The sequence below is a fragment of the Python bivittatus genome, unplaced genomic scaffold, assembly GCF_059951505.1.
Source record: "Python bivittatus isolate LINGU-HERP-01145 unplaced genomic scaffold, Pbiv_v1 ctg000800_np1212, whole genome shotgun sequence".
Taxonomy (NCBI): Eukaryota; Metazoa; Chordata; class Lepidosauria; order Squamata; family Pythonidae; genus Python; species Python bivittatus.
This window is the reverse complement of record NW_028277105.1, coordinates 475,618-498,379: the sequence shown is the minus strand read 5'-3', so window position 1 is coordinate 498,379 and position 22,762 is coordinate 475,618. Positions and strand designations below refer to the sequence as shown.

At 45.6% G+C, this 22,762-nt stretch overlaps 2 protein-coding genes across 3 annotated transcripts in view; one reads left to right on the top strand and one right to left on the bottom strand.

The window, feature by feature from the left end:
- Nucleotides 1-21,878, top strand: part of LOC107326744 (zinc finger protein RFP-like) — a 163,869-nt gene extending 141,991 nt beyond the window's left edge. Inside the window, exon 7 of the mRNA XM_088128682.1 lies at nucleotides 21,306-21,878. Within this exon, the coding sequence (XP_087984808.1) occupies nucleotides 21,306-21,772 (467 nt within the window). The 3' untranslated portion in view covers nucleotides 21,773-21,878. The remainder of the gene's footprint in view (nucleotides 1-21,305) is intronic.
- LOC103052657 (zinc finger protein RFP-like) lies at nucleotides 6,200-19,412 on the bottom strand. Of its 2 annotated transcripts, none has more exons than XM_088128699.1 (7): nucleotides 18,969-19,389; nucleotides 15,449-15,544; nucleotides 14,726-14,956; nucleotides 13,977-13,999; nucleotides 12,354-12,472; nucleotides 11,789-11,821; nucleotides 6,200-7,924 (listed from the first exon to the last, which is right to left on the bottom strand). In XM_088128699.1, exons 1-7 carry the CDS (start codon nucleotides 19,386-19,388, stop codon nucleotides 7,407-7,409), a joined length of 1,440 nt encoding a protein of 479 aa, XP_087984825.1. In that variant the 5' UTR covers nucleotide 19,389; the 3' UTR covers nucleotides 6,200-7,406. The 2 variants fall into 2 exon arrangements, with proteins under 2 accessions (XP_087984825.1, XP_087984824.1); XM_088128698.1 differs by having other exon boundaries at nucleotides 7,839-9,349; nucleotides 18,969-19,412.
- Nucleotides 21,879-22,762: the final 884 nt, after the last annotated feature.

Genomic DNA, 22,762 nt, shown 5'->3' with positions numbered 1-22,762 from the left:
TTCCTTTCCTTTCCTTTCCTTTCCTTTCCCTTTTTCACACACATATACACACTCTATGGCAGTTAGCAGTCCACAGCCATTGCTCATCACACATCCTGTTGTCCGCATCAGCTCGCTCACTTGGTCTCAAAGTGGATTCAAAATCTTTTTCCTGTGAACTGTCACCGAGCCTCACAGTGAAAGTCTCAGTCACATACATTCCAACCAATGGTTGCACCCCTTCTTATGGTTTTACAGGGGTTTCCATTGATTTGTTTACTACCACCCCTGGCAGGGAAGGGTCCACAAAATATGAGGAGTCTTCCCATTGTCCCTCTTGGGACCTTTGGGGAATAGGGAAAACAATTTTGTCCCTTCTTGCTCTTTAAGAGCCAAGGGGGGAGATCGAACTGGGCGCAGGGAGGTTTATCCAGGCACCAGTTCTCTCTCACTTTTCCTTGCAGAATAGTTATTCTGGATCCTTTGGTTAAATACACATTTTTGATCTGTTTTGTAGATGCCTACATAGCTTTCATCATCGTGAGGGTGTGATTACAAACCACTGAAATCAGCATAGAACAAGCATTCACATCAATTCTTCCCACTTCTACTCCTTTCTTGAGTTCATGAGGATCATGTTGCTGAACACATATTGGTGGTTTTATCCAACATTTCTACTCCAAGAACAACAGGCCCATCTACGGGGGGGGGGGGGGGGGCGGCTGTTTCAGTCCCATTCCCAATATCATCCTCTTAAGTGTATCAAAATGAGCTTGAGCAATTCCACTCTGGGATCTTTTTCCCAGTGAAAACCAACTTAGTCCTGATTTTGTACCATCATTCTGCTGGGACAGGAAGGGCTTAGTGAACCCCTGGGGCTATAGGTAAACATATCCAACAATCCTTTACTATTTTGGGGTTGCATTCCTGCAGCAGAGTTTGGGACAAAATCACAGTATGCATTTTATGTCTTATTAAGCCATAAACGGGACACAAACTCCTCTTTATCTTTCCTACGTATTACCTTATAAGTCGGGGTGATTTCCAAACTCCATGCCTTTGGATATAAGCATCAGTATTGTCAACCAAAAGGAACACTTCAATTATCAATAGGCTTATGATCAAATTTTCAGACACACACTTTTTGATCTGTCCCTGGGTGGGCATCCAGGGCATTAAGACATCTTCCCTTCAATGAATAGTAATTCTTTTCCCCAAAAGGCATAGGGAAACCAACAACAAAGGAAAGTATTTCAGAACAAACAATCAACACAATAAAAACAATATCAGTTTCACAACTTAGTTTGTGACAAAGCCAGCACGTCTACGGGTCGTGTGGCTGGTAGAATCTATGATGCCAAATCTTCTGGTTGTTCTTGAATTAGGTCGCTACCGGTGGACCTAATCAGTCTTTGAAAAGATCTGTTGGAGAAGCTAGAGAGCGCTGCAATTTTAATTTGAGTCTATTGACCGAGGAAACTTGCCAAATGTTTGGGGGTTCCTTCACCTGCTCGATCCTGGATCCGTGCACCCAAGCTTTGATGCCCTCGATCTTTACAGCAGTTGGCATGTTCAGGAGTACTTGCTTTGGCTCGGACCACTTTGGATCAGTGCAAGATGGGAACAGCTCCTTCACTCTGACCCACTGGCCTGGCTGGGCGATGGGTGGTACGTCAGGAGCGACTGGCAAGGCATCTCGGACCTGCAGGGAAATATGGAACATGCGCCAACCCCCCCCCCATCCATAGAGTTTGCACTTCATGAGATACAACCGGTCTCCCCTAAAGCATTTCGAAGGGGGACAGCAATAGTGGCCCTCTGGGCATAGCCCTGATACGTGTTAAAGCAAGGGGCAGTATTTTTGGGCCACGGCAACTGAGTCGCTTTGCAAGCTGAGCTTTTAAAGTAGGATCTTCAGCCCCCTTTCATGTCTTCAGCCCTGGCTGAAACCTGAGGCTTGTAATTAGAATGTGAATACCAAGGAATGTCCAGGAATTTACTGACTTGCTGAATGACTTCAAAGGTGAAGTGCCGGCTGTTATCTGATTTAACCTTTTAGGGACCGAAAATCTTGGAATGATGTGCTCCATTAGGCCCTAACCATTTTTCCCCGCAAGCTGAAATGAAGCAGGGAAGGCTTCAGGCCATCCGGAGAACAAATCCACAAAGATTAAAAGATGATTTTTGGGTCCCTTTTTGGGAAGTTCAGTAAAGTCCACTTGCCAGGCTTCTCCTGGGTATTGAGCAGTACGGAGGTGGCCTGGAGGGGTAAGTTTATCACTCTTTGGATTCAAAAAGAGATTTCATTTTCAGGGCTTTTCCATTCCACATATCCTCGGGCCTTCCAAAAAGCAGCACGTGTGTGAGCGGCTGTCAGTAAAAATGTTGGCAAGACAACAAGCTTCTATGAGGGCTAACAGTCCAGCTGCTTGGGCTGACCAGTGAGAGGGCAGCTTACGTAGTAAAATAGGTCCATCAGTGGTGACCACAGCCAAACCTGTCAGGCGGACCCCATTTTCAACAAAAGAAGAACCATCAGTCCAAAACTGACATTCTGCCAAGTTAAAAGGTTCAACTTGGAGGTCAGGGCGAATTAGTCTCTAAAACCTGATGGCAGTCATGGGGGCCTTCTGATGAGCTAGCCTCCTCTGATGGTCGAAGCAGGAGGGTGGCTGGGTTGAGCTGTTCACAGCGAAACAGTTTAACTAAATCATTTTCCAAAATTAAGCTGGCATATTAAGTCAATCGGGCTGAAGTAGCCCATGCAGGAAGTTTTTTGTTCCAGCAATGTTTGAACAGAGTGGGGGGTGCAGACATCTTTTGAATTAAAAGCGCGGTAGCTGCAATTGAACGAAGGCAGCCTTTTACCACAGCATCCATGACTTTTGGATAGATAAGCAATAGGAATCCTTTTCAGGTCTTAATTTCTGGGTAAGGACTCCTAATATGCATCCTTGTTTTTCAATAACTCTATACCATACTTAGTCACTAGACAAGGTGGTCAATTAATATTTTAATTCCCAGGCATGCTTCCCATCTGATAGGACATTGCTTGATTGAGATGGGTTGTGCTTCAGGGAACAACTGAGCCATGTGGGGCTTGACAAACCGAGCAAACCCTGGTTTCCCTTGATACCACACCCGTGGGTCAATCTGGGCATTATCAAGTGGGCTGGCTTCATTTGGCTTGGATAAAAACAAAGATAAGCCTGTTCTGGGGGAATGTGAAGACTCAAGCCTTGATCATTGAATTAAATGGTAGCTCTTAATTTTCCCAAAAGGTCCCAACCAAGAAGATTGATGGGACAATGTGGCATAAACAAAAAATAATGATCCAGTTGAGGTCCCTGGGAGCAACAACTGAAAAAAGTTAGCTGATTGTGCCATTTCCATAACTCCTGTTGCACCAATTACAGGAGCAGAGGAAATGGTCAGGCAAGGAATATTTTTGTCATTTAAAACACTATAAGTTGCACCCATATCAATGAGAAAATGATAGGGTTGGCATTTAACTCAGCCAGAGGATTGGGGGAAAACAAAAGTCCTCTGGAGTCCCTTCAGTATGAATTGTCCTCAGGGTAAAATTCAGAGGCTTGAGCACTTAAAAGAGGCAAGAGGGGTCCAGACCTCTGCTGGGAGTTTTGAGGTCGGCCTCTTTGTGGCTCTTGGCCTTGCAGTGTTGGTCCTCTTCACCCTCTACTGGCCCTTGAAAGTTGGGCATCAGGCTTGGCATTCCACAAACATTCATTTTCCAGTGGCCAATTTGTCCACATTTTGCACACATTGATCTTTCTATATGAGTCTCTGAGGGGGAGGATTCCTGCCTCCCTTTGCTTTGTGGGCAAATGGCCAGTGCAAGAAGAGATGCTTGTTTATGCATTCTCTTATCTTCTTTCTTTTCATCTTTTTTCTTTTTCTTCGAGCTCTCTCTGAGAATAAACAGTGAAAGCCATCTAGATAGGAGTTTCAAAATTTTGGGTTGATGGGGCAGGTAACTTCTGGAGCTTTTTCCTAATATCTGGAGCACTTTGGCCAACAAAAGCAGCTTTGATCATAACTTCATTGGCAGGGGCCTCTGGGTCAAGATCAGTGAAGCGGTGGTGGCCATCTTTAAGGCGCGTCAGGAATTCCATAGGGGATTCTTTAGATTCCTGAACAATTTGATGGACACAATGAAAATTCACTGTCTTTAGCACACCCAATCGCAGTCCCTGAAGGAAAGCAGTTCTAACCCTTTCCAAAACTAGTGCTCTATCTGGGGTGTTGGGGTTAGCCTCATAACTGGGCGGCTAGTCAGGCACCCAGTGGGTGGCTAGCCTGTGCATCCAAGTTTCTTGCAGCTGTGTATGCCTCAGTAGCTGCTTTAAGCACTTGGCATTTTTGTTCTGATGATAAGAAGGCTGACATCAAAGTAAAAAGATCTGGGATAGTAGGCTTGTGAGTAAAAACGATGCGTTGAACAAGATCCACATATTGCTGGGGAGACTTACGATAAGGAGGCAGTCCTTCTCTCCAGTTAAATAAATCACTAGCGGTGAAAGGAGTGTGAATAAAAGCCAATTGGTTGCCCATTGGTACTTGTCTAAGAGGGGCAAGGAGATTAGGGTCCTGCCCCCGTAGTAAAGCAACAAAAATATCAGGACAGTGTTGTAACAAGTCCTGTCCTGGTATGTGAAGGCCTACTCACAGCCACTGGCAATTGCAAAGCTGCCACTAAAGATTCTTGAGAAGCTGGCTGAAAAGCAGCTGCAGAGGTTAAAGGCAGTGGGGGGGGCAGTCCCAGCTGCGGGGGTTGCTGCAACAGCAGAGCCCGTGGGGGCTAGCGATGGAGTTGCCTGAGGAGCTGATGCAGGGGGCGGAGGAGGAGCCCTTAGAGTACAATAAGGGGGGGGGATTCCTCCTCCTCTTCTGTTTTATGCTTTAGCTTTGTTTCTGTGTCCTGCTCAGCTCTTGGCCGCAGGGAAAAAAGTTCTGCAGGATTGGTTTTCAGCCCACATAGATCTTGAATGTCTGGGCGAAAATAGAGGTTAAAGAAAAATTTGGCATAAACCTCTTCCTCAAGCCTGCCGCTTGAAGCCAAAAAACTGGCAAAAATATTTATAAACTCTCCATCAACAGTACCCTCTGGTAGCCAAGATCCTACATTTGGACCAATATGATAATGTGGCCAAGTGAATTCACAGAGAGTTTTTAGTTTATTCTTTTTAAAATTCATCTCCATTGCTACTCTGGGTTTTAAAATTTCCCAGTGCCTGATAATGCATTGCAATGGGGTAAAACTTCTTTTTGCTATGGATTCCTTCATTGCTGTTTCACTCAGATGGCTGCATTTTTTTTTTCTTTTCTTTTCCGTTAACTAGGGGATTTCTCGGGTCTTTCCTTCGACTCAGGATTTCTGTGAACTTCACCAGGAGAATTTCTCGGGCTTTTTATTTTCCCTCCCTGTCCGTCTTTCCCTCGACGCAGGGTTCAGCTCGGAATTTCTAGGGATTTCTCGGGCCGATTTTTCCTTTCATCAGCTCGGGGTCTGGCCAGTGTAGCCTCCCTAATGTGAAATCCTTCTCCATGTAACGGTGAGTCCTCCTAACCTAAAATCCTCCTCTAGGACAATATATTCCAACAAGCACACATACTGCACTCACTTTGTAGGTAAGCCCCTAGTGGAATTTCCCACATCTCACTCACGCACTCTCAAGGCAGCTCTCCCCACCTAATAAAAGCATACTCACCCTTTTCCAGTTTCCCCAAATCCACTTTATACAACAAATATAAAAGAAAAAGCCTCAATTTTGAGCGTTCAGGTTCAGCTGGAGCGGAGTCTGTCGACGGTGCCCAGCACAAGGTCACTGGAAAACTTTCCAGGCGCGCGCTTGACGTTGTTAAAGGTCCCCGTCAATTTCCTCCGTCCGCTGTAGTGAAGGCAATTTAGAGAGGGGCTAAAAGCAGCCTCCCCAAGGAATCCCTGCCTTCGGGACTCCTGGCTGGCTCGCCAAAAATGTATGGCACCTTTTATTTCCCAAGTTTCAGTAAAGCCAAATAAGAAGACTTGAGATGAGGCTTTTAACAGAGGTTTTATTGGCCAAGGAAACCACCTGGATGGCTCAAGGAGTCTTGCCCAGAACCACACCTTGCAAAGCAAGCAACAAAGATGTTATAGGCATATTCAGATATTTCAGATAGTACATCCCCTCATATCCATACAAGGGAATTTTGGGATGACCCAGGGGAAAGTAAAGGTGGGCCAAAAGAGGTGAATCTAAGTTTAAATACCGAACTTCTTTGGAATGTAGGGCCTCTCTCGTTGCAACTTCTCTGCCTGGTACCGATCTAATTTATGGCTTCAGGCATCTGGCTTTTAAGGAAATGGGGTGGGGGAATTCTGTGCTCTCTTGGAAGGCAATCAGGCATTCAACAAAGGGATAAGGTGGGGGAAAGAAACGCTGTGCTCCTTACAAAGCAACTTAATCCTTTGTAAATAAGATAGAGTGCACTGTCACATGCATGCCCACACATTATGAGAGAGAGTAAAATTGTGTATCAAAACAATGCCCTTCAGAATAAATCAGTTTCATATTCTCTCCTTTAACACAGTAACTTATCCTTTTTTTCAAAAATACAACAAATATTTTCTTCTTCCCATATCTTATCTCTTATCTACAAATCTTTAAAGCCTCGTCATTCAAACTTAGTCAAAAAGAATCCATGAAGTGCTACCAGACACAGCAACAGATTAAAAATCTTGATTTTAATCTCTTCAAATAGTGCCACAAAAATCAATTTCTCATCATTTTTTCTGTCTCTTCTCAGAAACTCCTTTGCAAGTTTAACACATACTAGAATTAACATCTATATTTTAACCTAACAATGCGGTTCTAAAGCACAACATTGCGTGACCACACCTCTTAGTGACGGCAATCCTGGCAGTCCTGGCCCAGGACCGTGTGAGTCGTTAAGCGAGGACCTCACGTGACAAGAACAGGGAAGAGGCAGAGCCCCAGGCAAGCAGGCCAGCAGGTGAGACCTGTTCAGCTAAAACCATAGTATATATTTTACAGTAATTGTTCAGTAAAAAATTGACTGATCGTTTCTTTGGTAAAGCAGGATCCTGTCTTTATGAATTAAAGCAATACTTGCTCCTTTCCAATTTTCTGGATTGCATCCCTTTTCCAAAATAGAATTCATCATTTTTTGCAAAGGTTTTATCAGTTAATCTTCAAAACATTTCTAAGAAGATGCAGGTAATCCATCTGGTCCTCATGAGGCAGAGTTTTAACACAGGTTCTGTGTAGGTAGATCCTCCCTCCCCCCAGCCAATTTCCCATGGGGGCAGTATTTATTTCTGTACGAATTTGCTCTACGGGCTTTCAGAGATCCCTACCTGGCAAATAGGGATTTTTCCAAAGTTTTCTCCATGTCTGTCCCCACTTTTAGGGAGCGAGTGTCAGGCAGGCATTGAGGCAAAGAAAGAAGGAGGGCAGAAGGCTCTCTCCAGCCAAGGGAGCTTCTGAGAATGTGTAGAGCAGGGCTGCAGTCTCGGCTTCAAAAAAGGTCACCTGTCCCCCTTCACAATTGAGAGAGACTCGGATCTTCTTCGGATTCTTAGTGGGGGGAAGTTCGGGGCATTCTGGGGGAATGTTGGCCTGGTATGTCCCTCCCCATGTCCCAATCTCCCAAATCCCTCCCTCAGGACAAAGATCGCTGTCACCCTTCCTGTTCACTGACTGTTTGGCAATCCCGACAGCCCATTCCCCCTTCTTTTCTACAGTAACTTCCCAGAAATGTCTCCCTGTTGAGAACCCCTGACAGCCAAGGACATATTCCCACTCTTCAAATCTCTTGGGGGTTTTGCGACGGCATTGATCTTCAAAAACCTCGCTGATGTTTTTACGATCCTTGGAGAGGTGGAGGCTGGGATGGGCTGTGTCTGGATCCAGAACTACATTTGCTGTAACGGAGAAGAGGAGGAAGGAGAAGAAAAAGAGCTTCAGCTGCAAGCCTGCTTTGAGTCATGACTCCCAGTGGATCAAACCTGAGGCCTCGTCTCTGAAAGGAGATCAGCTTCCAAGCACCCCTCCAGGACTGGAACACTCACCACTTTTTCAGCAACACCTCAGCTTTGCTTAGTCCTCTGACTCTTGGTTGACTAGAATTTGTGCTGTTTGAGGCATATATACCACTTTTACCCATTTAATACATTTACCTAAATGTATTCAACAAAATTTTAAACAAAATTCCAAAATTTTAAACAAAAAAATCCAGCTCAAATTGTCAAATGCTTTTTTCATATCAAGAAATATCAACATGGCTACTTTTTCATTATGCTCATTCAAATATTCCAGTATATTAAAAATATTTCTTATCTTGTCCCACAATTCTCTTTCAGGTGGGAATCCTCAATGATCTTCATGCATAAAGTCCTGCAAAACACCTTTCATTCTTTCACCTAAAACTATAGAAAATATTTTATAGTCATTGTTCAGTAATGAAATTGGCTGATCATTTATTTGGGAAAATAGGATCCTTTCATCCTTTAATAATTAAAGCAATATCTGCTCTTTTCCAATTTTCTGAATTCCATTCCTTTTCCAAAATAGAAATCATCATTTTTTGCAAAAATTCTTTCAGTGCATCTTCAAAACATTTATAAGATGATACAGTTAATCTATCTGGTCCTCATGAGGCAGAGTATTAACACAGGTTCCTCTGTGTAGGAGGATATTTCCTGCCTCTGTCCCAGCCAATTTTCCAAGGGATAGTATTTACTTCTGTACAAATTTGGTCTAGAGGCTTTCAGAGATCCCTGCTGGGCAAATAGAGATTTTTCCAAAGTTTTCTCCACGTCTGTAGCCACTTTTAGGATGGAATGTCAGGCAGATATTCTCACAAAGGTAGAAGGAGGGCAGAAGGGTCTCTCCAGCAAAAGGAGCTTCTGAGAACCTGTAGAGCAGGGCTGCGGTCTGGGCATCAAAAAAGGTCACCTGTCCCCCTTCACAGTTGAGAGAGACTCGGATCTTCTTTGGATTCTTAGTGAGGGGAACTTCAGGGCATTTTGGGGGAAAGTTGGTGTCGTATTTCCCTGCCCAGTTCCCAATCTCCCAAATCCCTTCCTCAGGACAAAGATCGCTGCTACCCTTCCTGTTCACTGACTGTTTGGCAATCCCGACAGCCCATTGCCCCTCTGTTTCTATAGTGACTTCCCAGAAATGTCTCCCTGTTGAGAACCCCTGACAGCCAAGGACATATTCGCACTCTTCAAATCTCTTGGGGTTTTTGCGACGGCGTTTATCTTCAAAACCCTCTCTGATGCTTCTACGATCCTTGGAGACGTAGAGCTCGGGATGGGCTGTGTCTGGATCCAGAACTACATTTGCTGTAACGGAGAAGAGGAGGAAGGAGAAGAAAAACAGCTTCAGCTGCAGGTCTGCTTTGAGTCATGACTCCCAATGGATCAAACCTGAGGCCTCCTCTCTGAAAGGAGATGAAAACTTCCAAGCACCCCTCCAGGACCGGAAGACTCACTGCTTTTTCACCAACACCTAAGCTTTCCTGAGTCCTTCCGACTCTTCCTGCAGCTTCACACCCTCCCAGCAATTCTTCCCTCAGTCTCATTCACTTCCATCTTGCAGGTGGGAAGAACGGGGTTGGGAGCGAAGAGTGTTTGGCTTTGCCTTCAGTGAGTTCCTGGGAGGGCCAAGATGTGAACAGGGACTCTGCCTGGAGCATTAATTCAGAGGATCTGGCAGAGCAAGAGGCTGCCATGTTTCAGAGTCAGAGGGGTCCCCAGAGGTAATGGGAGACATGATGGAAGGGAACTGTGATGAAGCTCTACCCTCTCTGTACAAGCATCATATCACATGCTTGTACGAAAGGAGAGGATCTTGCGTAGCAACCAGGCACCTGAGTGTTTTCTAAGGTTGGTGCTGAGAATCAGTTGGGCAACCATTTCAGGCTCATGACTAGCTCAACCTGCGAAAGCCTTGAAGTTTATTTGCAGGAAGTGCTTCTGATCTCACATGAGTTGACAGCCTCCGTACTAATTGTTTAAGCAGCCTGACATTTTCCACTCTTCCTTCTAAGCATGAAGAACTAAAGATGCTGCTGCTTCAAGGAATCCACTCTGACTCTTAAAGCAGCCACACCGTGTTTCAGGCTAATGCAGGAGAATGAAACATGTCTGGCTGCTTTAATAAATAGCCCGGGGTGCTGTGTCCTTGCAAGGGTCAAAGTACTGATTCTGAATCTTTTCCAAAGCATGCAGCCCAAAATCTCATCAACTATTCTCACTTCCCCCTCAAAGACACTGATCGTGGCTCCTTTGTGCTGAGGAAGCCATAATCTGCAGGCTGCCCAGGTCTCCAGGGAGGAATATCAGAAGCTCCCAGAAGCCACCAGCTCTCCACAGGGCAGCTCTCATGGGACAGAAGGGAAAGCCCCTTTGGCGGTCCACCTACAGCGGCAAAATCTCCAGGACAGCCCTGTCTGGCTCTGCCTTCTTGCTAGCTGCTGGCAGGAGCAGGGCTCAGCTCTGCTTCTGGCACCAAAGGAACAGAACTGGATCAGCTCCAACCTCTGCTCAGCTATAAAGACTGCAGAGTTTCCTTGGCCAAGCAGACGTTTCTCTTCTTTAATGGAAAGGTTTGCTTTGATACAAAAACCAAACCACAGGAAGGAAGAGTTTAGTTCACATCCAGATCTGAACATACTCATCTGATTTATACAAAGAGATGAAACTCAGAGATTGTCTTTCAGAATAGCTGTGCGCGTTAAGAACCTACCACCCCTTTCAGAATTGGCTGGGAAGGATTCAGCCATTCAGAGTATAGACATATTTCCAAGAATTTTGCTTCCTGGGAGGCTCAGGTGATGGGGAGCTATTTTGGGGCCTGAATTCCTATGGAGGCAGCAGTGGAAAAACAGAAACTGAACTTTGGAGCAGAGGGAGGAGCCTACTGGAGGTGGAAGAGCATTTCTGCCCCAGTCGATTCAAAAGCCTGCAAGACTAGCAACATCATAGCAATAGAAATATCCTTCCAGGGATGAGGAACAGCCCAATGAAGAATGAGTGTCCTCCAATAGCCACGGAATGAAACAGAATGGTTGGGAGTCCCGACTCAGGTTGAAATAAAAATGTGAAGGAGGAAAACCACCATGAAGGCATTTCTGTGCTTAGCTAGAGAACTTGGGGATGGGAGACCCACTTTCTCAGCACAATCATGTTGAGAAGGCCATTTTCAGATCTGGAGAATGAGGATCCCCTGAACTTGGTGAGGAAAGACTGACCAGGGGTCATCCTTTCTCCCTGTTTTATGATAGGGACTGACAACATCACAGGCAGGACACTGTATCCCGCTCTGTGGCGACAGGAAGCAGCACAGCTCAGCCATAACATTGGAGGGAAGTCAAGAAGGTGCTCAGGGCAGCCAATGGCAGCCTCTTCTCGATCACACCCACCAATGTGGAGGAGCCGGAATGGGGTCAAAGGCTGCCAAAGATGAAAAAATAGGGGCCACCACCTTGGGATTCTTTCCTCTTGGAAGGATTCTCACATTCATTGTAGCTCAACAACATTATTGGCCTGGCAGGAATTCTATGCTCATTTCAGCACTAGCCCAACGTTTTTGCATTTGTCCAGATATTTCGTCCTATACTGAGGCTGACCTCACTTTTCTGGAATACTCTTAGCAGACCTTCATAGTTTAATGTGTCTGATCCTATATCATTCTGTTCGTTACTCTATTCTGTTTCTATTAAGGTTACAGGCATCAGAGTTTAAAACAGCAGGTGAGAGATTCTTAAAAGTCATATTTACCTTTCTGCAGCTGAAGTCCAACTTCCAGAGTATCTGGGGAAGAAAAGGGAGAGATTCAGCGTCTCATCATTGGAACTGGATCAACAGCAGGGCCTCCCTACAGATAGAGTCTTCTTTGCTTTCCCTGGCCTCAGATCAGGAAATAAGGAACAAGGAAAGCTAAATGCGATAATGTCCTCAGTGTTTTTTTAAACAAAATACTACTACAAACTGAAATTGTCTGCCAAATATTCAGACTCACAGCACCAAGATAAGGCCTATTCTGCTTCCCTGGTGATCAGTGCAGGTGGATTTTGGAAAGAAAGGGAAATGGTCAACCATGACTTGCTAATGGTTCCCATTTTTTGCTTGAACGTCTTTAAGGAGAGAAATGAGAAAGCTCATGTTCCCCCTCCTTGTGCCCAAGACGCAAAGCCCTTTCTACGGAGAAATGAAGGTGTTTCTTCCACTGACCCTGAACTCTGTCCTTCTTTGATCCCTCCTGACACTAACAGAGAATGTCCCTTTTTTGTTCTGGGGTCAAAATGTCATCCAGCGTAAAACCCCCACGGCTGTTTTTTGTTACCTCTGAATTGTTTCATGAGGCCTTTCAGAAACACACTGATATCGATGTAATCCCAGATTGTCCACTTCAGCTCTAGAGGAAAAGCCACTGGATTCTTTGATGGCTTTTTTGCCCGGTGTCTGGCAGAGGGAAACAACGTTCTTTATCATCCTGCCAATGGAAGAGGCTTTCTAAAACATCAGAGTGTGCTTGAGGAATTAAATATGGGCTAGGCACCATGGCAACCCAGGAGATCCATAGCTGGTCCAAACTGCACTCATCCACCCTCATCAAGCTAACTGATGGATCTAACAGAGGCCACCAAGTCTCAGTCCTGGGCCTCTACTCTTTAAAATTCTGGTGAATCACTTGGACAAATGGGTGGATTGGATCTCTCCAAATCTGAAAAAGGCTAAATTTGTGAGGTAGGTAATAGTGTAGAAGACGGATATAACACTCAAACTAATCTTGATTGGCTAAAAGTAATGCAATAGAATTTAATAGAGACAAATGCAATTAATAGTTGCAAGGATGGCCGAATACAAACTGATGATGAATTTAAACCAACAGCATGATCTACCACAAAAAGATGCAGGAAGGGAGGCAACGTTTCCTAATCAGGGTTAGTGCTACTTCCACTTTGTTCTGTGCAGCACGTTTTAAAAGGGTTTTTGGAAGAGGCTCAGAGGAGGGAAACCAAATTGGCTGGGACCCAGTGGATCCATAGCTGCCTCAGTCCTTTGAGGAGGGACAGACAGTAAATGTTTAGCCTTGAGCATGGAAGACTCACAGGGGATGCTGACTGCAGAACCAACTATTAGTTTGTTCGTGTCTCTGAAGGGGAGCCTCCTGCTTCGCTTCATCAGATTTGAGCAAACTGTCTCCACAGTATGATGTTGCGAAGCAGGACCCAGCTCTTAATCCATGGAGGATCTTGCTGCTTTGCTTCACTTCTGTTGCAAATGGAGAAGCTCCTGTCTGCAAAGCAAAGCGGTCAGTCCACCCAGATAAGCCTCTCCTCAGGGCTCAGTGCTGCATTGAGACAGATCATGATTGATCTGCCGAGACCTTCCAGATACCCAGAGAGGTGGGAATCCCCTTCGTAAGATGGGTTCAGGCAGAGGCGGGACAGCCCCCTGCTGTGGAAGGTTTACTTTGGACTCCTGCAAAAGATCAGGGGTTGGATCTCACGGCCTCCGTGGCCCTTTCCGACTGCAGGATTCTAAGGAGATGCATGCCGTTCAATTCCAGACAACTTGGAGAGAACTGAGAATTGAAACTGCAGAAAGGATTAAAGTATGATTTTTAAAATAAAAGGAAGTGCAAAATATTTCCTGATAGAAAATGTTTGTTTTCACAAAAAATGATAAGTGATTTTGATAATGAAAATGAGTGATAAACCTTGGGGACATATGTATAATATTTTAATATCAGATGGTGCTTCTCATAATTAGTAATAATTACTTATATCAAATATGATTAATTATGTTGAGGTTTTCTGAGGAAATATCTAGAAAGCCCTGAAATAAGTTATATTTAAGTTGAATTACTACTAAATACAAGCAGAGTTTTCCAAAATGGGACCCAGCAGGAGGAGTTGCCGATCTCTGGGGTCATAAGAAGAAAGAGGGTGGATTCACTTACTTCTTCAAGAAGCTTCCACTGTCCTAAAGAAAAAGAGACAAAGTCTGAGAGGAGCTCTTTCCTGTGCAGAGAATTACATTCTTAAATTCACACAATAAATTAATTATCTGGAGAACCACAGGCAAACAGACATACAAAAAGTAGCTCCAGTGTTTTAAAAAAACCATCCTGTTTGTCATTTTTCTCCAGCCATTCACCTCTTTTAGAGATGTATTATTTATTTTTACTTTCTTGTCTTAGGAAAATTATACCCCAGCTGAATCCAACTCAATCATACAGTATACGATATATATAGTGAAAAATAATAGTTAAAGGAAGAGAATATTTCAAAACGAAAATAATCTGTCAGTAGAATAGAAAGAACTTCCAGAATCAATCTCTGAAGGCCATTGGAAAATCCAGGTGGTTACAACTCTGTAGAAGGCCCTCAAGGTGGGGGCTCTCCTTGCCCTGGAGATCAGGCTGTCCCACAGGAGGGGAGACCCTCCAAAGAACTCCCACCACCACGTCTCTTTGTGGTCATACGAACCCTAAGGAGGAACTCTGAAAACCACTAAGGGCCTAGAGATTGGGACCAGCACTTTGAATTCTATTGCTTCTGCACATCCTGGTTTTTCTGAATTACGTATCCTGACATACTAGTCTTCATATTTTCCAACTTCCTTTCCATGGAAAGAGTCAAACAGAGTAGTTCTGTGGTAGGTCTAAAGCAGTCCAGTCCACTCCATCATCTCAACTTCACCCCTTACCTGTAAGAGTTTGCTTGCTGGCTGCTGATGCTTCTCCTCCATCTCCTGGATGAGATCCTCAAGAGAGGAAAGTTCCTCCATGTGTTCGGCCAGCCACTTGTCCCTTCTTGCCACAATCTCCTTCTCCGTCTCTTCCATTCTGGCCAGCAGAAGCTTCTCCTGTTCTTCCAAGCAGCGTCGTAGTTCTCTGAACTCAGCCACTGTGTTTTCTCTCTCTTTTTTGATTAAGTCCTAGAACAAGAAGATGAAAAAATTAAAGGCCATCACTATTATGATAATTAAACAGATTCACGGAGTAGCCCAGAATTGATATGGGAGAATTTTGTAGGGAAAAAAACCATTTTGACTTTTCAACCATTTTGACATCAACAAGAGCAGGGGGAAAGGTTTCTAAACCGCCCCCCGAAAAAAGGCTCCACTTTGAAATGTTCCAAAATATAGATAGAAAGTTTCAGTTCACATTTCTCAGTAAGATGAAATATGGCTTGCGTTAATTGAACTGAACTCCTGTTTTGTAAACCATGGTTTATATCATATGTGCACTTAAGTGTGACTCATGCAGGCAATTGTGAGAAATAATCCATGGGACGTCCCACTCAAAGAAACTTCCTTTCATCTTCTCAAACGGGCTCAGGAGGGGTTCACTTCTTAGGAAAAGCATTACTGACAAAGAGACCACGGCCTGTTAGCCCGGAAGCTCATCACCGCTGGATCAATACTTACTAGCATCTGCTCCATTTTTCGTTCTGTTTCTGTTCTGTATGCAAGAATTTTTTCTTTCTTCTCCTTCTGAGCCTTCAGGCAATTCCCAACCTGGATCTGAAGAGAAAATATATTTCCTGAGTGTCTTTTCTTTTTGAGGTGTTCTGTAAAGAATTACAAGTTAGGGAAAATCAAGTTAGAAAATACGATGTTTTACACTTAGGAACTTTTGGGAGAGGAGCTGGGGCTAAAAGTTTTCTCTCAGATACCAAATATCAAGGGTGGAAGCTCCTTTTTAAACCGCACAATAAAAAAATTGAGCCTTGAATGTCTGAAAAGTTAAACATTTTCATAATTAAATCACGCAAGGCATTTTCATAAATGCAAAATGGCAGTGTTGCTAGAGAGAGTTGCAAAATTATGCGTTGGGCAGGAGAGGGTGAAGGACCCCAGGAGAAGGCCCAAAGTTTCTTCAACAGCCCTGGGGAGGGTTTCTTGGTCAAGAGGAAAGTAGAAGGTTGACGGTCCTGAGGGGAAGTAACCAAGAGGTCCCACCGTGCTATAAAGAGATTATGGAGAAACAGGTGCCTTTTGCCAGCTCACCTTCCCTAATGTTGATAAGGAGGATCTAATCTAAATCTGGCTAGAAGCTGAGTAGCCTGCAGTTTTCAAGCCAGGTGGAGGAGGAAAGACTGCTGGATTTTCTTTCCAGTAACACCATTATATATTTGCTGTTCTTCTTGAGGAAGATCATCATGGAGCCCTCTACAGCCTTGAGTGCAGACCCCGAAGAAATGTTGGATCAGGCCAACATTTTGTTTTATCAAAGGCCAACCTGATGCTTCTCTGGTGCTGCAACCAGGAGACTCAGGCAGCTCCCTTTCCTGCCATTCTTTCCCTTCTCATTGGGTGACTTTGGGCAATGACTCCATCTTAGCCCTGCCTACCTCTCAAGGGTTGTGCTAGGCATGCTGCCTTAAACTCCTAAAGGAAAGGCAATTAACAAAAACAAATAAAAAATCATATCTCTGGAGACCTGCTGCTCCTGTTACAGGGACTCCTCAAGACCAAGAGCCCTTGAGAGAGCTATCCTCCATGAATTTATCCACTCCACAGACAAGAGTAGCTTTAAAAGATGCTAATGAGTAATACATTTGGATGTGATCAGAATGTTAATAAAACGTTTTCCCATCTATATACTAGTAAAAGAATTGTGTCTGTAACCTTCCACTGAGTGAAGCACTGCATCATAGGGCAACAATTTTTGAACCAAGGTACCTCAAATGGGCTAACTTACAGAACATGTCCAAAATCTGGGACCCATGATTCCCTTGGATTGGAATTTGGAGAATCTGTAGCTGCTTCTGCACTGCTGTGCCGCCACGGTCAGCCCAGGTCATGTCATTGTCATGAGTATATTCCCGATTTCTTTCCTGCGTCCCTCTGTCCCCTCCGCCCAATCAGCTGTGGCAAGGCCAGACGGGCAAGCAGCGATTGGCTGCTTTGGAAATGAGGCAGAAATTTGAAATCTCTTAACGGCTGTGGGCGTTGAGGGTAGGATGAGGGAGTGACTTGGATTCCTGCCGGTGAAATAGGGCTGGCTGGGGGGCACTCGGGGTTGACAGGGGATCCTTCTTTCTCCCCCGAGGGAGGGGGCCCATGGGGACATGCCAAAATGGGGTGTGAGGTTGTAGCTCTGTGGCTCCCTTTGTTCCACCTCCCCCCAGCAAAGTGGCAGGCAGTTCTGCAGGTCAGCTGAGGAGGACAAGGAAGCTTCACTGTGGGTCTTGAAGGAGGGCAAATGGACTAAGCCTGCATTATATGTCGAAATGAAGGAAGGGAGGGAGGCAGGGAGGCTCCTTCTGAAGACCACTGTATCCTTGGCCACTTGGAGCCCACATTGTGCCTGATGGGGCCTTCCAGTCAGGCATTACCCAGGCTGATGCCCCTGCAGAAGCCGGGGGTCTGTGGACAAAGCCCAAATGGCAATGGGGGCCTGCCCCCAGCAAGGTAAGTGGCCAACAGGAGCTGGGCACATCGCAGCCCTTGACCACGTGATCAACCTGATTGTTGACCAAGGTCATAGTTTGATTCCCCAACTGAAATGTGTTGGGAGCAAAGCGAAGAACGTGGAAATAGTGGTGGATAAAAATGAGAGGGTCCTGAATGAAGCATCGTCTTCACTGACTCTTATTACATTCCATACGTAAGGTGGATTCACTGCATGACCAAGATCTCATTCAGAAGTGCCCTTTGATACTGATGTCATGAAATCAGCAGACTTGTCTGGGTACATCAGAATTAAAACAATACAATACAGTACAATACAATACAATACAATACAATACAATACAATACAATACAATACAATACAATACAATACAATACAATACAATGAGGCAGAAATACTGGTTTGTACATGATGAAACATCTATTTTAGTCCATTGCAGATTCAAGAAATCTCCAGGATACTTGGAATACAAAAGTGCTCTTTGGGGGGAACTGGTGATAGGAGGTGAAGGAAGTTGGTCTGTTTAGGTCCTCAGACCTCTGAAGAGGGGAGGTGTGAAAACCTTGAAGTTCATTTTAAAAATGCCTCCCTGCCACCCATCTTGACAATGCTGATCTTTGGGGATGAGATCTCAGCCTTCTGGTGCCAAAGCAGAGCCGGATTAAGGCCCACCGGTGCCCTAAGCACAGCCAAACAAGGGACCCCTCGGCCCTTCCTTTGCTTAACTGACAAAACATTAAGGCCCAAAAACTGCTGGAGGTGAAAGAAGAGATTAAATATTCAGTTTTCCTCCAAGCCATTTCCCAGGCCGGACTCCAAACTATATTAAACTTTGAAAATGTATTAATAATTTTAATATGTTTTAATGTATTGATGTAATGTAATGTATTAATATTAATGTATGAATACTAAATAGCTATAAGCAATATAAGTAAATTATTCACTTGTAAATAGGGCAATAGAAAAGGGGCAATTTTCAACACTTTTAAGTCCACTCTTCCTTAAAATTGGTATAAGGGAAAAAATAAAGAAACAAAAACTTACAGAAAACTAGAGCCGAGGGTGGCAGTGAGAGAGTTCAGGGCATGATAACCAGGGGAAAAAACTCGGTGGTGCCCCCTTCTTTTGGTGCCCTCACCAGGGCTATTTTGCTCAAGGGCTAATCCGGGGCTGTGCTCAAAACAAAATCCTGGGGAGGGCAACCCGCCCCTGTCTGAAAGAGCCACCACACTTTTCGGGATGGCCACGTAGACCTCGCTCTCCGGAGAAGACTCTGATGCTGGGAGAGGAGGAAAGAAGGAGAAGAGGAGGACCAGCGGGAAGGGGGACTTATAGTGGTGATGGGGGGCCCTGAAAGACCACGTCAGGGACAGATCGGCATGGAGAAAATCTATCTCCCTGGTCGCTAAGAGTCGACAACAACTTGATGGCACATAATCAATCAATCAGTCAATCAATCAAATCAACCCATGTTCTTGCAGCTCCAGGTCTCCACAGTGACTCCTCCTTGTGCTCTAGGCTGACTCCTACCTGATACTCCTGCAAAGCCTCCTCCAGAGGAATCACCCGGTGGTCCCTGTGCTCTCGGGATCGGTCGCAGACCCAGCAGATGAGGGTCTCGTCATCCTGACAGAAGAGCTTGAGGGGCTCCCGGTGCGTCCCGCAGAAGCTCCCTCCTTCCTCGCCCCGAGGGTCGCAGCGCTGGGCGATCTCCACCACATTCACCAGCTGCCTGTTCGCGAGGATGTTCCCGGGCACGAAGGTCCGTCTGCACTGGGGGCAGGAAGCCTCCGACGGCGATTCCCCCCAGCTGCGGGTCAGGCAGCTGCGGCAGAAGTTGTGGCCACACTCCGGGATGAGCACGGGGTCCTGGAAGTACTCCAGGCAAATGGGGCAGGTGGCTTCTTCCAGCAGGTCCAGCACGGGCGCCCCGGCCGCCATCGCCGCCATCGCCGCCTCCTCCGCCGAGAGAGAGAGAGAGAGAGAGAGAGAGAGAGAGAGAGAGAGAGAGTTTCGCTTCCCTCCTTTTCCTGCAAATCAGATGATCCCCTTTGGGGGGAGTCAACACGGAAACGGAGATGAATTGTTTTCCTTCTGTGGTCAGATGGGAGGCTCCGTAAAGGAGAAAGGTTTGAAAAAACAACCAGAGTGGGCAGAATCAAACGTTCCTGGGACGGAACCCGATCAGTTATTATGGATCCAGCCAGCTTGTTAAAGGGAACAATGTTAAAAAAAAAAAAAAAACTGTGGAGAAGCAAAAATTCCTGGGACCGAACAGAGGAAAACCTGGAACGAAACAGGCTGGGCCAAACCCCTGAGAAAGGCCCCAATCACACTGATGCTGCCCTTGACAGGAAATCCGGGGGGCTCGTTTCACCTGGTGCCAGTAGCCAAAGATCACACCCAGGCGGTGGAAGCAAGAATTCGACTTTGTTTCTGCACAGAGGGCAAGATTCGCACTCGGGACTCAAGTCGCAAAGCAAAGGCACGCCTTAAAGTTTAAGACAGCTTTTGACACCTTTTTTAAACAAAAAAGTATAGAATCATTGGTAGATAGTAACTTATTCACCCCCTTGGGTGGGTACTTTGCTACGACAAGAAAGAAAGAAAAACCAGGGCCGGCGCAGCGGCTTTCTAGGAGTGAATTGCTGGTCAGCCCCTCCCTGGCGCCAGCTGGAAAGGGAACCCTTCCTCAGCAGGGGGGCTTTGATCTGCCCCTCAGCAGAAGGGGCCTGACTGAAAGCAGCACCTGCAGTCAACCTCTTTCTGGTTCCTATCCAGTGACAAGCGAAAGTTAGCAAGCCAAGAAAAATCCAAGGCTATCTAAAAACCCTTCCCCCATCACTCTTGCGAAAGGTGGTGGCGAAAGGTGGCAGGCACCTCTCTTGACCCTCACCTCCTCCAGCTGAGAGAGACCCGGCAGAAAACAAGGCAGGTCAGATACACGGATGGCAGAGAAATGACCGTGCCATTCCAGCTTCCGAGGGAGTCAAAGCGTGAGGTCTCTGGGCTCCCCTCCTGTTTAACTCCGACATTCATGATTCCAGCAGAGCTCACCAGAGCAAGATCTCACCTCTGCCCGATCCCATAAGCCAGTCTCCACGTTACTATCCATGCTGCGGTTGAGATTCTTTGGGCATCCCAGATGGGCCGTGACGAAGCCTTGGCTTTGCTGCCGAAGCAAGATGCTGGAAGTCAGTCGTGAAGAAACCAAGGAAGCCACAAGCAACACCCTCTCACACTTGGCAAATTGCGAACACTAAATCTGTCCTGGATATTTTGCTGCTGAAGGTGGAACATCGAAGAGGCTTTCCCTGCTCCCCCACGAGAGCTGCCCTGCCCTCCATCTTGTGTTCCATGAAAATTATGAAAGCAAAAGGTGCCCGGTTGATACGCAAGACCCTCCCCTTTTGTATGTGCATGTGATATCATGATGCTTGCACAGAAAGGGCAGGGCTTCATCACACTTCCCTTCCATCATGTGCCCCTGTTACCTCTGTCTGATCCTCTGGATTAACAGTCCAGGCAGAGCCCCTGTTCACATCTTGGCCCTCCCAGGAACTCACTGAAGTCAAAGCCAAACTCTCTTCGCTCCCAACCCCGTTCTTCCCACCTGCAAGATGGAAGCGAATGAGACTGAGGGAAGAATTGCTGGGAGGGTGTGAAGCTGCAGGAAGAGTCGGAAGGACTCAGGAAAGCTTAGGTGTTGGTGAAAAAGCAGTGAGTCTTCCGGTCCTGGAGGGGTGCTTGGAAGCTGATCTCCTTTCAGAGAGGAGGCCTCAGGTTTGATCCATTGGGAGTCATGACTCAAAGCAGACCTGCAGCTGAAGCTGTTTTTCTTCTCCTTCCTCCTCTTCTCCGTTACAGCAAATGTAGTTCTGGATCCAGACACAGCCCATCCTCGCCTCGTCCTCTTGGAAGATCGTAAAAGCATCAGAGCAGCTGTTGAAGATCAGTGCCTTCCCAAAAACCATGAGAGATTTGAAAATTGGCTATATGTCCTTGGCTGTCAGGGGTTTTCAACAGGGAGACATTTCTGGGAAGTCACTGTAGGAAAGGAGGAGGAATGGTATGTAGGGGTTGCCAGAAAGTCAGTGAACAGAAAAGATTACATCGAAGTTTGTCCTGAGGAAGGGATCTGGGAGGTTGGGAAATGGGAAGGGAAATACCAGGCCAACCTCCCCCAAGAATCCCCCGAAATGCCCCTGAGCAAGGAGCCTAAGAGGATCCGAGTCTCTCTCAACTGTGAAGGGATCTGCACATTCTTGGAAGCTGGGGAGACCCTTCTGCCCTCCCTTCTTTGCATCAATGCCTGCCTGACGCTCTCTCCATAAAAGTGGGGACATACATGGAGAAAACTTTAGAAAAATCCTTATTTATGATCTCTGAAAGTATGCAGAGCAAATTTGCACAGAAATACTCCCCAACATGAAAATTGGCTTGGAAGGAGTTGTTGTCACAACTAGAGGCCTACTTGTAAAAAATCACAAATAAAATACATGAATTTGTGTTGAGAAGTGTCCTATTATTGAAAGTCTCTTTTCCTCTAATGTATCAGTTCAACTACAGTGTTCTATTCTCGTTATCTGTGTAGCTCTTCTTCCAAGGAATTAAACATTGGCAGTGGGGCAGGGATCTTTGAGACTCATCATCTCTCATTGCAGGCTCTTGCAGAGAAGCCCTTGTCAGGCATCACTGAGCATCTGAGAAAGTTTTTATATAAATAAACTTTAATTAGAATATTAAAAAGAAACTTACTAGGTTCTGCTTTTGTGCATCACAGTCAACTCCAGCTGAGTCTTTCAAGCGTTGAACTAAAGAATTTGTGAGGGAAGTTTGCCTATGCTGTCCCACTGCCTCCACACCCGATTGACTGGAAGTGATGGGAAACTTCTGAAGTGAAGGCACAATTTATGGAAGACACAGAAAATGAAAAGGACACATTATTCCTCTTCTTATCAATGAGAAGAGGACAAATATGAAGAGCTGGTCTGCATATCTTGACTTCTCTACTGCCATACCTCCGTTGTATGAAAAAACAAGCAGCGAGCACCTTCATGTCTACGGCTCTCTCAGTGCTGAGAACAAGGAGCAACAGTGTTGGTCAATCTCTTCCCCTCCTGAATTGTTCTGGGTCCAGGAGTAAGAAAAATCCGCTCTGCTCAGCCTCTGGGAACTCTTCCTGCTGGATGTTCCCCACCCAAAGGTGTGTTAGGGAGCCTCTTATTGGACAATTGCCTTGCCTGTTTCACAGACTTTCACCCAGGATGCAGGTGGCCAGTTGATCTGTATAAACCAACCAGTCAAAGCATTTCTAAAGACAG